The sequence below is a fragment of the Eriocheir sinensis genome, chromosome 41 (assembly GCF_024679095.1).
Source record: "Eriocheir sinensis breed Jianghai 21 chromosome 41, ASM2467909v1, whole genome shotgun sequence".
In the NCBI taxonomy this organism is placed as follows: Eukaryota; Metazoa; Arthropoda; class Malacostraca; order Decapoda; family Varunidae; genus Eriocheir; species Eriocheir sinensis.
This window is the reverse complement of record NC_066549.1, coordinates 14,118,402-14,134,458: the sequence shown is the minus strand read 5'-3', so window position 1 is coordinate 14,134,458 and position 16,057 is coordinate 14,118,402. Positions and strand designations below refer to the sequence as shown.

Below are 16,057 nucleotides of genomic sequence, written 5' to 3'. Positions count from 1 at the left end.
GGGTCATTTCCTCAGCCGTGACCTTAATGACCTGACCACTGCTGCTGTGCTCACAGCCCCACCACAACTCACTACCGAGGGCTTCATAGCTCTCTCTCTCTCTCTCTCTCTCTCTCTCTCTCTCTCTCTCTCTCTCTCTCTCTCTCTCTCTCTCACACCCTCCCCCTATATATATATATATATATATATATATATATATATATATATATATATATATATATATATATATATATATATATATATATATATATATATATATATATAGATAGAGAGAGAGAGAGAGAGAGAGAGAGAGAGAGAGAGAGAGAGAGAGAGAGAGAGAGAGAGAGAGAGAGAGAGAGAGAGAGAGAGAGAGAGAGAGAGAGAGAGAGAGAGAGAGAGAGAGAGAGAGAGAGAGAGAGAGAGAGAGAGAGAGAGAGAGAGAGAGAGAGAGAGAGAGAGAGAGAGAGAGAGAGAGAGAGAGAGAGAGAGAGAGAGAGAGAGAGAGAGAGAAAAAATAGCACAGGTAATCAATTGGCAGTCCTTTTTATTACTGATTATAAACAGCATGTAGAACTATTCTATTTTACATCTTGATATGCCCAAGAAAACAACAGGCCAACCAATGAGGGAGTTGCAAGGGTTGGCTGGTGGCTGGGCTGGGAGGAGCCAATGGGTCAGACTCACTCTTGGTGCAAAACATACATAACAATAATTTGTACAATTAAAAGGTGACCATGGAAGCTGTTCTGAAGAAGTGGCCAGTGAAGTCTATGGAAGCCGAGGGAAAGTGGATTTTGTATAATGATAATAATAAAAAAGTTTGTTATGAATATTATCACAATTACTGAATTAAGTTTTGAGGACATGATACAGTATTCCCTTCATGGAGCCTGAAGACACACCATTACCTCCACAGCTCTTGCCCATGCCCACCATCTTCCTGACAACTCACGACCTTACTGTAAGTAATGGCAAGCTCTGGAATGGGACCCAGCTTTTGACTCCGTTTATGATGACAAATTTCCTTATTGTTTGCTCTTCTCAGCCTCATGTTAAATATTACCATGTTCAGAGGCAGGCAATTGAAAGCAAGGCCTGAGTGATGCTTAAAGTGGGAGGAACCACACTTGGGCATGTAAGTGACACAGAGACACTCACCACAGAAATCCCTTAACAAACTTGGAGTCACACTTACAGGTACAGAGATACATTTCAATAGCTTTATATAGTGTATATAAAGGTTTTCTTGAGTATTTTTTTCCAGGACTGAGCCTGAGGTGCTTCCTCTCCTGAACCAGGAGCCCCAAGAGGTCAGCAGTGGAACAGCATTCTCAGTGAGCCTCTGGGGTGATGCCTTTCTCTTATATAGACACAATTAAAAATAAATAGCAAACTAATGTTTGAGCTAAAAAAATAACAACATTAATATTTACATACATATATACAAGACAAAAAAATCCTTTGGCTGGGCACAAATAAGGTTATTGCACTCACATATAAATCTTATGCTGTACTGTGGCAGATCAGCTTGAATGGGCAGCTTTATCTATCACACATACTATACAGTAATATGGAAACATGAGATGCTTTCTGTCGTGCATGCTATTAGAGACACAAGGTAAATAATAGCTGCACATATTATTTCAACCAATAGCTGTTGTTTGTACATGATGTTAGTGATCTGTATGAAGTTATTTGAAGTTTCCTAGATGAAGCTTTGTCTTGATGGTAATTAGCCTTCAGATCAAATATCCCAAAATTGAGTCACATCACTTCTTTCTCTCAAGATGGGGTTCACAGATGATTCACAAAGCCAAAACAATAATTTAAAAAGCTAAATACATATAAGAAACCATCATATTAAAATACTTGCTACACTGACTTACAGATTGCATATAACACATAAAATAAATGGAAGTTATTAATCACTTTCTTTTGCACAGTACAGTTACAGGTCATATGAGGCCTTCCAAAGGCAGGGTGAGCAAGAGGCCAGCACAGTGAGCTGAGGCCACTGCAGTGGACCGAAGGACAAGGGACAAGGCCCATGGAGGTGGAGATGGGAGGGACAAAAGGTGGGGATTGGTGGGACAAGGGATAAAAGGGAGGACAAAAGTGAGGTGATGAAGAGGACAGCTAGCAAACCAGCAGCAGCTGAGTGTGAGGAGCTGTATGGGGGGTGATGGTGGTTTAGGAGCATTCCTTAACGGCTGCTCCAATTACTGGAAGTAGCTGTTTTAAGACACATCAAGAAATAGCTAATATACATAGTCATATATTAAAAGAACTCTACTATTAAGGCCTTTTACAAATTGCCATACAACCTTCTTTACATTGACAACACAAAGTACTTCACACACAACACAAATCCCCAGTGAAAACGACTAGAAAGTGGTGAACTTACTTTCTGCTCTCCTCTCATTACCTAAACGGACACACTTTGAGCTTATGTATTAATAAGGTCAGAGTCAAAACCGTTGCCCAGCCTCAGGACAATACTGGGAGTTTGACAAAAAAAAAGTGACACTACATAAGAAGTACACAAGGTACTGTATGCACATATGTATATATTACTTAAATATGAAAATTGGTTTAGTTTACCGAGGCAACACTGATCACTTGAACACAGCCGTAACCAAGCAATAAGGCTCCATGTACTGCCCACACCTTTACTGTGGGGCACTAGGGCTAGCCCCTTCGACACATTCACGAAGACAAGGCTTTGCATAATATGCACACTTTCTGGGGCATCCTGTACTAATGTGACTGCAGATATATTAAAGAGTACAAGTAAAATTTTGGTCACAGAGATTCTTCCACCATCCACATCAAACCACTCACAAAGAGTTCTTACAGCAGTGCCCATGTGTGGCTGCACTTACTCAGGTAAAGCATAAACCATTTATGTACTTTGGCATAACTCACTGTGGTAACACACACACACATACAATAGTCAGAGTTAATGATGAGAATTTTGTCCACATTATATTTCTGAATTACTTTTTAACCAAAATATGACACTGAATTTGGGATCCACTTCAAATCACACATTCACACAGAACCACTCTTATACACTGGTCTCTGAGTTCAGCCGCAGGACAAATTTATTGCTCTTTGGATGGATGATTTCTTCTGCTATTGAGAAGTGGGGTATGCGAGAGATAGTGCACAAGAGACACACATCAGCTTGCCTCAGCTGGAAAACAGTGCCACTGTTGATGGGGCGTGACAGCAGCTGATCACACACTAGTCCCCAAGACTGTACTCCCCGGTGCTCCTTGTCATTCTGAAAGGGGAGAGACAAGTTGAAACTGCTGGATAAGACAAAAATTACAGAAACTGAAGAAAAAACTTAAATCATGATACTGAATGGTTTATCAGTAGACATACCATATTGGCAATAGGGAATAATTATCCTAAAGATGCATATTTATAATAAATTTGTGAATATCAAAAGCGTCAGAACTTCCCAGAAAATTAAATGATTCCAAAATTTTTCCAAGCATCTTCTCATTCTTTATACATTAATAAATTTGGCTCATCTACAGCTAAACTGTGCATTCAACCAGAACAATGATTAATTACTATATGTTCATAAATACCCCCAAAAGTGTGTGTAAGGTACAGGCATTCCTTTAGTTGAGGTAATTTCATATTTTCACTAAAATCAACACCTCATAATTCCTTTTCTTTGGAACTGTCATCACCACCATCATTATCCCGCTCCCTTCTTTGAATCTTCAGTCCATGCCCATCATTTTATGTCCGTGTGTCAAAGAATTCAGGCTTTCCTCTACTTAAGCTCCAATTAGAATTTTTTTTAATTAACCCGAGAATGTCGGCAGACCCTTTTCAGGGCTTTCACGAGTCGTGGCTGTGGTACGGTGGACCCTAAAAAGGGCTCGCCATAAAACACCTAATTTGAGCTAATTGTAGGTGGCGGTGGCATAGCGCAACCCACCATGAATGCCCTAGGTCATTGTGGTGAGTGAGTGATCTTGAGGTGGGATTTTTTGTCATAGGTGGTACTGTTGTAATGCCCCGACGAGCTTCTTTTCTAAATCCTCCCTATTTCTCAACACGTCCTCTGCGTGTATCAAAATAACACGAGAAATTAATCAAGAGTGAGGGTATTCGCTGGCTGCCTGGGATTGAACCCGCGATCAGCGTGACGGGAGAGCCACTCCTTACCGAGTCGGCCAAAGAGGTACCCCACTGGCTAAGTGGGTTATGGGAGGCTCGTTCATCAGGCCGTCGCCGCACTACACGGCTTTCCCCCCTATGCAGATTAATTTCTGTGTGTTGACAATGTCCCTTTGAGACATAACTCCACAATGTCCCTTTTAGACATACCTCCAACATTCCCATTTTCTATCAACCTCGGAGCATGGGCCATCCTACCTGTTACCCCTTCGGGGAAGCTCAACAGAACTGCAGGAGAGGATCCCACCGCTGCCACCACTGTAATGCCCCGATGAGCTTCTTTTCTAAATCCTTCCTATTTCTCAACACGTCCTCTGCGTGTATCGAAATAACACGAGAAATTAATCAAGAGTGAGGGTATTCCCCGGCTGCCTGGGATTGAACCCGTGACCAGCGTGACGGGAGAGCCACTCCTTACTGAGTCGGCCAAAGAGGTACCCCACTGGCTAAGTGGGTTATGGGAGGCTCGTTCACCAGGCCGTCGCCGCACTACACTGTAAGGTCATGGCATACTGAATTAGCTATCCATACAGTAATCACTTGTCAAATTCTCTATAGTAGACAACAAGAGACTCTTGGCTAGATGCCACGTGTCACGAGACTGTTTATTTTGTAACAAATACCACCCAAAAAGAATGCAGTTTGAGTAAAAGTAAATATTTTTAACGGCTTTATAGTTATGAGATGAGTACTCTGATGTACGTTCCATGCTCTTTTTTTAGTCTCAAAATGCAGTGTAATTTTGTCGTTTCTCGGACACTTCTCGGCTTTCCCATAGCCGAAGCCCACGGGTTAATAAACTGCACCTCAAAATAAGAATTTTATAAATAATACGAAAATGGAAAAAAGCATATAAGATGTAATATATGGGAAACAGATTTTATAGAGTACACATTTCTGAGTAAGAACCAACCACCCTTAGATCTCTCCTAACCACTGTGCACACTTGTACTGCTCGGGCACTTCCAAGACTGAGGAGTTTTGTAGTGCTACTCTTTGCAGGTGTTTGGGGGCATATTACATTATATTATGTACCCAAGGTGTGGCAGTAGTCCAAGTCAGGGCAGATACAATTCAAAAAGACTTGGGTTCAATTACATTACAATTAAAGCTTACTGAATTGGGGAAATTTTATGAAGGAATGTGAGTAAATGGCATTAGTACTTCACTTTTGAATTGCTCAAATACAATCACTTTGCTCTTACCTCCCTTTACCTCTAATTTCCTCATGTAGAATATGAAAATGTGTTTGCTAAACTTTTTACTTTTTTTTCATATTTTGTAACAAAAATTAAAGCATCTACAAACACAATACCTATAATTTTCTGTTTAGCAATATCTATACACACTTCCAAAGCAAAATGATCAATCTCACATTCACTTCCCTTGTAACAATTCCTGACTGAGCAGCCAATGCAACATTCCACAACACTGTATTACATCCTTCAAAACTGACTGCAAAAATTTTCCTATTCACTTCTCAGCTTTAGTCCTCCCATCAGCATCCTTAGCATGTTAAACGCAGAACATGCCTGCAGTATGATCAGTGAACATATAATTACTATGGTGGTGCCTTTTGTCAACATCCTAAAAGTTCAGTACACATTTTTAATGGTTTCCCTTCCTTGAGTCATGTGGTAAAAATAACATTCACATGAAATATACCTTTAATAGTTGACTCTAAAAATATAAAATTTCTGCATTACATGAGACACAAAAAGAAAGATGGAGTGAAGAAGAAATAAGAGCTCTGACCAACCCACCTGCATGACAGGCGAGGAGACAAGGTACTTTTCCAGGAAGGCTCGTGGACTCATGTCATGGGCGAGGCAAAGTGCCAGGTGGCTCAGGATGGAGTCCATGGTGTGGCGTGGCTGCTGACGGGTGATGCGCAAGTACTTCTGCAACGCTCGGGCCAGAGAGGGAAAGATGGATTGGGCTGCCTCGTGAGGGTTCATTGGTGTGCTTTGACCTACAGGGAAAAGAGGATAACATGCTTCAACTTCACACAGACAATTGTAAAGGTATGCTGAAACAATACAGTATATGTAGTGTGATTCTTCTCAATGAAATGGTTGCTGCCTTTATACAGGCTTTTGCATCATAAAGTATGTCTACAATGTCTGAGATAGGCTAAATGGGAGGCAGTGGCTGAGTGGTTAGCGTGCGGGCCCCGCATTCTGGACGATGCGGGTTTGAATTCGCCGCTACCACCTGGGATTTTCCAGTCACCACCGAGTGGCCTAAGATTACCCACATGCTGTCCTGAAGACCACCCATCAACCTGGACTCTAGAGGAAACCGTCCAAGTGAATCAAGAATGAGCTCCAGGGGGCAGCATGAGCCAAGAATAGATGGTGCCACTATAAACACTTGCTTGCGCCATGATGGGCTGGGGCTGACCACCAGGCCCCTCAAGAAAACTTACTGGCGCTGTAGGCTAACACGTGGAAAAAAACAAAAAAAAAAAAAAAACCTTCCGTATCTCTATTGAATCCTTTCAAAACTGTGTCTGCATGCATACTTTAAACTAATTATGTGGTACATAAGTTAAACAAATCCATGAACTGCCAAAAAGCATACAAAACTAGTCTGAAATCAAGTTTATCAGACAAATGATATAAAAGTAAAGGGGTATTTTAAGCTGGACACATACACACACTGAACCACAACCACAGCCACTGTCTTTAGAGACAAGCTGTAATTTGTCTTTTTATTTCAGGAGTTTTAAATAAGAATAGCTAGCATATGTTATCACTTGAAAGTGTGGGTATGTTTTTTGATGCAGATGCATATCTGTAGATGTAGTGCCTGACCTGCTTGAGGGGAAAGCCTCCCGAACTTACTCTGTGAGTGGGGTACCTCTTTGGCCGACTGGTTAAGGTATGGCTTTTCCATCTTGCTAGTCATGGGTTTGATCCCCAGTGCCGGTAAAACCCTTCCCTGGTCTGGATTATTTTCTCGTGTGTTTCGTGACACGCAGAGGTCTTATGAAAGTATAATGAAGAGGAATTTAGGCAATACATGCATTCTAAGAACAATCAGTCCATCAAAGGGGAAAAATCTGGCAGCACATTGCCTCACACACCCTAAGATGCCATCCCCAGGGGGTTCTCTGGGTAAGTTTTCATGCAGGTGAAATGCCAGAATTTACTCTTTACTACACACCCACACGACCTCTGCATGTAACGAAACACATGAGAAACTAATCCAAACAAGGAAAGGTTTTGCCGGCGCCGGTGATCGAACCTGCGACCAGCGAGACGGGAAAGCCACTCCTTAACCAGTCGGCCAAAGAGGTATCCCCCTCGCAGAGGGAGTTATGGGAGGCTCGCCCATCTGGCTAGTTGCCGCGCTACACAGGTACCCTTCCCACACCAAGTACCTATACCTATCTCAAAGTAGGATATATCAGCATGCTCTATTCTTGAACTTTGTGAGTACCCCCTTGGCCTCCTCCACTTAAGACTGCCTCTTACATATACAATCATATGAGCATGCTTGCCATATGCCCATATTGCAAAAGTTGGCTTTCATGGACTATGCAGATAATAGGTCACAATTTAATTTTAAGGAGTATACTTGCTAAGTTGACACAAAGAAGTCATTCCAGTGATACCCCATAATAATGTGGAAACTTATTTGTATTACCAAAGGCATCAATTAGCCTCTTCAAGTTACTGTTTATTGCCCATGTCTTACAGCAATAAAGAATAATCAAAATTTTTGTTCTCCTGAAGAGACTATGACATATACATACTTGTGCTGAACAAGTCCATAACACCATGAGCCAAGCCAGTCCATCAGAAGACTTTGTGAAGTGACCAACTGCTGCTCTGCACTATGTTATCAAGGTATGTAAAAATTTTATACAGTGAACTCTCAATATAATGGACCCGCTTATAATGGATTTCGGGTGTAACGGACAACGGACAGTTTTATATTACTCCTGATCTCCATATTGCCAGTAAGACTGTTCTCGATATCCAACAGCTCCACTGAGGAAAAATGATGCCTTGACCTCGGGTGTTCTCCTAAGCTCTTCTTTGCAGCTTGAAGAGCTTCACATTTGAAGGTATCCTACAGTTCTACAGGATCTTCAAGGGTGCTGAGCACTGTCACTGCATACTCATGCTAATTCATGCAGCTTCTCAAGATAAAATATTGTATGATTACATATTGAGATTCTTCTTGACCTGACGTAAAACTTGCATGCAGCAACAAGAAGCTTATTATCATTTGCAAAGAACTCTGCACTTATGAAAAATCTTCCAACGAATACTTACGAGAATTGTGGTCAAATAATTGATAAAAGTGTAGGAGAAGAATGAGGTTTACTGGTAAGTGGAGCTGTGAGCTTGCGCTCATCATTTGGCGTGAGGCAAGGTTTGGGGGCCGTGGGCGTGTAACGCCCTTTGAGCTTCCAGCCGCGGCAGGTGTCAGACCACCACGTGGCCGATACCCGGTACCCATTCACTGCTGGGTGGACAGGGACGTGGGTGTAAGGAGATCGACAATCCTTCTCTACAATGCACCAGGTTCCATCAATCAAAAACCTTTTCAGTTTCACACATCTCAGTAATCTCAGAGCAGACATTGCAACAAGAAACATGAAGCCCTCAGTGTGCTTCAGTCTCACTCATGTTATATGCTCATCAACATTAGAAATTTCGACAAAAAATGACTGCAGCTGGCTGGGGATGCTTATAGCTGCCCTCATAAGATGGGTGCCATTTCCAATACCAAATCAGTAGTAAGCATGCCTCTCACTATTGATTTTGTTACTGCCAGGTTTTCTTGTCTCAGAGTGTTCACTGTACCCATCTCCAGTCTCCCAAGCTCATTTGACGGGTGGGGCAGTCAGTGGTCCTCCAAGGGGCTCCTAATGCATTGATGGAGCCTGGTGCATTATAGCCCCTCCCCCCCAGCAAAGCAAAGTCAGAGTCATGACTGGAGCCCCAACCCCAAACTATTTCTTACTTTGTATTGGGCAGGGATTAATGTTTTATAGGGCAGGGTTGCAGGCCCCATCCCAGCCAATCTAGATCACAGACTGGACTGATTGCTGGTTGTGGGTAGGAAAGCACAACCATGGCAAGAGATAGAATCTCCTGGTCACCTAGTTCTCCTAATGGCAGCTTTTAGGAGCCCCTATATTCAGGCTCTGTCATCTGTAAGAGCAAAGATGGTGGAGGCAGATACCAGGCTGCCTCCTGTCCAGTCCCATGGGGCAGGGGGATACAAGCCCATAACCTACCTTGATCATCATGCATGCGCTTGATGTGGGTGAATGCTTCCTCAGCTGCTGTAATGAGTCTTGCTTTTCGCTTCCTCACCCGCCGCTCATATTCATGTTCTTCATAAAATCTCTCGTTGTGAGCAGAGTCCCTGCGCCGCGCACTGGCTGTCAGCACCGCTCGGGTGTGGCCCTGGAGGTGGACAGATAAAATTAAAGCTCTGGGTGCAACCAGACGATATCCTGCACTTAGGTATAAGTTGTGATAAATTTCCCTGTCCACATCTTTTCACATTTAATATTTATTCCTGGAGTCTGGGGAAGGATTTGACAAAACATTCCCGCCATGGCTTTTCACATGTATCTTTCTTACATTCTTTATTCCTCCAGTTCTTCTTTGAGTTCCTTCCTTCACATAATTAAGGTTTCTCTAAATAAAATGTGACTTTTTTAAGAGCTTGGGATTAATATTTCAATATCATAGCTCTAATAACCTGATCAGTAAGGAAGGAAATAAGCTCTTGTTCAGCCAGTGTCAACAATCAAGTGAAACATTGTATGGGTAAAAAAAAAAAAAAAAAAAAAAAAAAAAAAATTAGCATATTCAGATTTTACAGCATATTAGTTAATACTCGCGGATTAAAAACATTAAATAAAGTGAATGAACTCTTGGTAAAATTAAGTAAAAGAGCATTATGCTACCAACCAAAAATTCATTATTAGTATTATCATCATAAACATTACTGCCTCATTTAACACAGGGCCAGGAGGTGGAACATCCAAAGGACCAAAATACAAACTTTCTTACAACAGTTCTGTATAAAAGAGTTAAAAAGACTGTTGCTAAGAAGACCCGCTCCTCAACTTCAGCTTCGTGTAATACAAGAGCTCCGTCTAATTTGATCAACTCTTACTACACAGTATATTTGTACATTTTTAATACTTATGTCTGGAGCAACAACATCGAAAAATTAATCTTGCATTACATTTTTTATATATATCATATGTATACATATTCTTAATAAAATTTCAATTTTATAATTTCTAAATAAAATCGACTGCTAAAGTTAGGTATAGCCATGTTGAAAAAAGACCAATCAGCTTATCATTACATGAAGCTTAAACAAGACTTAAGCAAGTGCTCAACTTTTAATGCGTGAAATACATAAATAAAAAACTCATACTGTCTAGATGCCCACTAGTCTACTTAGCTTCTGAGCCACTCAACATAAAACAATTTTGACTGTGGTATTCACAGATTATGCTTCCAATGTTTACAAAGGAATTTATTTATTGACTAACCACCTGCTAGACTGCTGTCACCTTTCTTGGCTCAATTTACACCAAATGACAGGGATTTATGGCTCGGCACACTGACCACCACATCAGGGACAGGACATGAATGTTACTGTAAATGACTCACATGATATTAATATTGAGTTTGTCATCAACTGGAATGAGGAGAAGAAAAGGGTGCTAGGCATCTTTAGCAAGACTATTAACTTTTGAATATAAAAAATATATATATCACTCCTTATTTTCTCTTAAGACTGACCTCAACATTTTCCTCGTTGCCGTCCACATCGTAATATTTGAAAGAGGAGTTCGTAGGGTGAGGTTTCTTCTTGGATGGGAGGCGGTCTAGGTATGGATTGTAAATGGGGAAGTCCTGATAATATTTTTCCAGCACCCAGGCGGCAGCTCTCTGGACACTCAGCTGTCCAATGTTGTACCACCTGGAGGGTGCATAATAGAATAACAGATGATTAAGATCATATGGTAAAATGGCTGACCATTTTGGTACAAACAAACATTTGCCTAAGCAAAGATGGATAAGTACAGGTATGCCATCAATTTGCCTGCAATGGATGCCATTTGCATGGTGTGACGCCTCCCTTAGTCTGGACAAAATTACAAGAGGGAGCTTGAAATTTTTACAACCGCCAATCTAGTTTACTGAAGTCATCAATGACATTTAGTGTAGTATGTGCTCACTTGGATTGTTTACACAGCACAAATTGATTGTCTCTCAGTTTTGTGAGATTCTTAGCTTGCTTCTCATATTTAATTCCTGCAGTAGGAATGTTCACGATAACAAAGAAGATGAAAACATTCTCAAGAGGCTGTCTGTTTCTATGGAAGCCAAAATGGCATCAGTAAGCTGGGATAAGTGCAGCAACTACATTCACAATAATAATAAGGATGAAGAGAGTTGCAAGTGGCTGGCCAGCTCCACATAAGCACAGCAAGCTGGGACACCAATGGTGGCAGCATCCAACACAGGTCTGTTGAATTATTGAGTGACTTCAGCTGGCCTGGCAAAATGGTTAATCTGGCAAGAGTTTGGAACCAAGGGAGCTGGTAAATCAGAGGTGTACCTGTAGCTACTACCACCTATTTGAGTAAATAGAAATAAAAATGAGACTTCTTTTATCTGCTCTATTAAATTATTTTTTTATTTTAGATGACAGCATATCTTACACTGAAATTCTCAGTTTCATAATATATATTTCCTTCTTATTCGCTAGAAGTATTTTTATAAAGTATTTGTACATATGCCAAGATGTGGTGCCTCTCACCTGCTTTCTCCATCTGGAGAGCGAAGGACCTTTATCATGTACTGGGGGGTGAGATGGCGCAGCTCCAGCAGGATCACAGCCAGGTAATGAATGAAGAGTAACGCATCCACCAGGCTCACCGCAAAGTACACAATGGACCGGTACCGCACCTGAGAGGGGAGACACAAGGTCACTGAACAGTAACTACATACAACAATCCTTCTTAACTTAAATATATCCCTCCACTACCTCCACTGCAACAATGGGTGTTGGTTACTTTTCAAATCCATGAGAAATTGGTCTACTAGGGAGATGAAGCCATGGTGAGTTGAAGTAAAATATGGTTGCAACAACAACCTTCACTGAGATGGGCTTGATCCCATAACCGAGGAGATGGGAAGGCAAACAGTTTTACCAATATGATAAAGAGATGTCCCTTTACTTCAGAGGATTTTAGGATTTTTTTTTGTTGCTTCTTTGCAGTCACTACACAAGACCTGTTGTTACTTTGGTATTTTGAGAAGTTTGACAGATGTGGCCTTCATATAACTGACAGTAAGAATAACATAATGACAACTGACAGGACATATGTTCTACATAACTGTACAGATTATGCAGCCTTATTTGCTGCACCATACCTGTCTTCACTTTTTTGTCCCTACAGTAAGATATTCTGCAAACATCTGATTGTAGTTCAGATTTTATTACTCTATGGAAACAACAGTGTTGAGCCACATGAGGAGGTAAGGCAAAGAGAGAGGATGGATGTACTCACCTCGTCACGGTTCTCCAGGATGCGCACAACATAGAACAACCAGTAGGAGAAGGTGAACACAAATATGAGCATCGTCACCAGAGCCCGGAATATGAAGATTCTGGGCATGGTGGCTTTGGGTTGTCTGAAATGGCAGATGATATGTTAGCATGGAGGACATGACAAAATTCCTTTGCAGAAAACACAAAAGTTACGGAGATATGAAAATTTCCTTGAACATATTGTGACATTAAATTCTGAGATAAATACAAAAATATGAAAATATGAACATTTCTTTGAGCTTACTTAAAAAAAAAATTGAGACATCAAAGCATTACAAAAATAGCACCACTCTTGAGATGACCCTCTCACTGGCATGTTCTCTGATATCTATAGCACATGCTCACTTGGAATGTATAAACAGCACAACTCATGACCCTCTAAATGGCACATTCTCTGATATTTGTAGCACATGCTCACTTGGATTGTATAAACAGCACAACTCATGACCCTCTAAATGGCATGTTCTTCGATATTTGTAGCACATGCTCACTTGGATTGTATACGCAGCACAGCTTGGTGGTGATCCCTCAATTTTATGAGACTCTCAGCTTATTTCCAGAATTCAACCTCTGCTGTGGCAAAGTTCACAATTACAAAAAAGAAAAGATTCACAAGCAATAGCTACAATTTGGTTGAGCAGAAATTTGCATCACACCAGAGGCAAAGCAGTGCCTTCCTGTTGCTGTGACGGGAAGATGCCTCAGCATCCCCCAGGACAGGGATTTTTAGTGGGTGAGGTGTGACAACCCGCGATGATATGAACTATGGGGATAACATTTTCGTTGCCGGACCACCAAATGACAACTTAGAGCCAGACTTCAATGGACAGATTAACTATCTACTTCTCCTTTAAGATTGCATTGGTATGTTGTTCATCTTTTTACATATTTTAGTTATTTGATTCCTGACCGCGGAAAAGTTTAGCGCCTCTCCCCCGTCCCCTCAAGCCTTAGATGAATTTCTCATGTGTTTCAGAATGGGAAGAGGTTCACATTAGATCATGGAATGGGATCAAAAGAAGCAGACGAAAGCATGCTTCAGAGATAAAACACCACCCTAGGAATAAAGGAAATGTCCTTGGCCATACCATCAAGAGGAAGGAGGCAGTAGTGGCACCTCCACGTGGCATACAACTCTTTTTAAAGATATCAAATCTGCCATCGCACAGATTGCAGCCCAAGCATACCTGGGTACCCGATTTGTAGTAACACACACACACACACACACACACACACACACACACACACACACACACACCACTGCCACTTAGGAAACGTGACAACCTCACCTGAAGAAGAGCGCCCATGAACCCAGTAGCAGAATGAGGAGCTTGAAGGAGAAGCTGATGAGGAGACCATCGCACTCCGAGTCACACTTGAGATGCTCACTCTTCAGCTGGATCACATTGAAGCGAGGGATCAGCACCATTGCGATGGGGCTGAAGGGAGAAAATGTGACGATAAATATTGGACGGCTGCGCGTTAGTGAACTCGGAAAGTGTGACTGACTTGATTAGTTGAGGGAACAGCTGGTATTGCCGAGTTGACAACTAAATGGTGGTTTGCATTACTTTTTAACCTTTCCATTATTTTTCTTCTACCAGTACACGTTTACTGTACCTGAGGAAGGCAAAGAAGGCCACCAGGGCGCACAGGGCCGACCCGGCATAGCGCTGGCAGGTGAAGGTCACGCCGGTCTCCTGGTCTCGGCCGATGATGGTCACGTCCTGCGGGAAAGGCCACGAGTCACGACGGGGTCAGTTACCGTCACGCCAGCTCTCCCAGGCCACTCCACTATATTCTCCTCTAAGATCTCTTCAATAAGCTTATGACACAGACATACGCAGGCCAGGTGGGCAATAACTCATCAAAGGTTAATATGAAATACACGAAAGAATGACGCGACTGTGTTGAAATACTAGACGAGGAAGAGCCTTTCCAAAAGCGTCACTAAAACACTGCCCACGTTTTGCTTACCTGAAAGGATTCAGAGCGGACCGAGGTATTCCCGGTGATGGCGGTGGTGTTGTCGCCCCAATTGTCATCCTGTGGGAGGATCTGCACCTCAATCACCTCCCCTCCCATGCCGCCGTCACCACCCGCTCCCGCCGTCATCTCACTGACCCGTCTGTCACGAGTGGGGAGACGAAGGGTTAAAAGACGTGTGTGTGTGTCATACACTATGGTTTAATCACGCGTTGGACTCGATACCGCCAGCCAGTACCCTCCCTGAATGAGCTTGGTGCTCAGGCGATGGATCTTTAGGTATGATGACTGGAATCACACATCAAACCCACACACACCCGAGAAGCGGGACACAACCCACGACTAACACCCATTGTTACCCATTCACTACTGGGTGGACAAGGGCCACGATTCGATTCCCTCTGGGATTCCCCCTGGGAATCGAACCCGGGATCTGTGGGTTGTGAGGAGAGAGTGCTCACTGCACTAATGTGTGTGTGTGTGTGTGTGTGTGTGTGTGTGTGTGTCAGACATGGGGTAATCGTAATCGATTAAAGTTTTTCAAGTAATCGTAATCGATTACCCACTTAATTTTTTAAGTAATCGTAATCGAATACATTAAAAATAATCGTAATCGTGATTACTTTTGCGATTACATTAGCAAAGTTTTAGTTAATAGTTTCTCGTACAGCAAGTGTGTACTCTAAATATCTGAAGTAATTTAACCAATTAAATATTTGGTATGGTACACGTGTATGAAATTTGCAAGTCCACCTTTCAGTCCTTCCTGTAATCACGATTGTAATTACGATTAATACATCATGTAATTGTAATCGTAATCAATTAAACCTAATTTTATTGTAATCGTAATCGTGAAAATATGAAGTTATCGTAATCGATTAAATAACATAAGTAATCGCCCCATGGCTGGTGTGTGTGTGTGTGTGTGTGTGTGTGTGTGTGTGTGTGTGTGCACGCGCGCACAACTGAAACTTGTTTTAGCTTAAAATTGATACTAATTTCAACTGAGTAAAAGTTTTCAAGATTTAAAATGAGCAAATCTGTATACACAACATTTCTTTTTGAAAATGCATAGGTCATAAAACATAGTTATTTAATAGTCTCTAGAAATCCAAACCTGAGTGAATCGAGCCACAAAGCCTTGCCTCTGAGTGCTGCTGCATTCCTCCTTACCTTCCTCTCCTGTGCAGTGGTCGTGCATTGACGTTCCTGAGGGAGACGAAGGAAGCCTTGTGTCTGGCTTGTGGATGCTGGTACTGCTGTTGCTGCTGCTGTT

General features: G+C 41.9%; 1 protein-coding gene across 2 annotated transcripts in view; it reads right to left on the bottom strand.

Annotated features, from left to right (window-relative positions):
* Positions 1-509: 509 nt before the first annotated feature.
* LOC127009692 (vang-like protein 2-B) overlaps positions 510-16,057 on the bottom strand; it is a 116,319-nt gene continuing 100,771 nt past the window's right edge. For both annotated transcript variants that reach the window (XM_050883018.1, XM_050883016.1), the window contains exons 2-11: positions 15,955-16,057; positions 14,773-14,923; positions 14,416-14,522; positions 14,085-14,234; positions 12,755-12,878; positions 12,001-12,149; positions 10,977-11,157; positions 9,443-9,614; positions 5,949-6,157; positions 510-3,268 (exon numbers count right to left, since the gene is read on the bottom strand). The exon at positions 15,955-16,057 is cut by the window's right edge and continues 767 nt beyond it. In XM_050883018.1, the coding sequence (XP_050738975.1) occupies positions 3,050-3,268; positions 5,949-6,157; positions 9,443-9,614; positions 10,977-11,157; positions 12,001-12,149; positions 12,755-12,878; positions 14,085-14,234; positions 14,416-14,522; positions 14,773-14,923; positions 15,955-16,057 (1,565 nt within the window). In that variant the 3' untranslated portion in view covers positions 510-3,049. The remainder of the gene's footprint in view (positions 3,269-5,948; positions 6,158-9,442; positions 9,615-10,976; positions 11,158-12,000; positions 12,150-12,754; positions 12,879-14,084; positions 14,235-14,415; positions 14,523-14,772; positions 14,924-15,954) is intronic.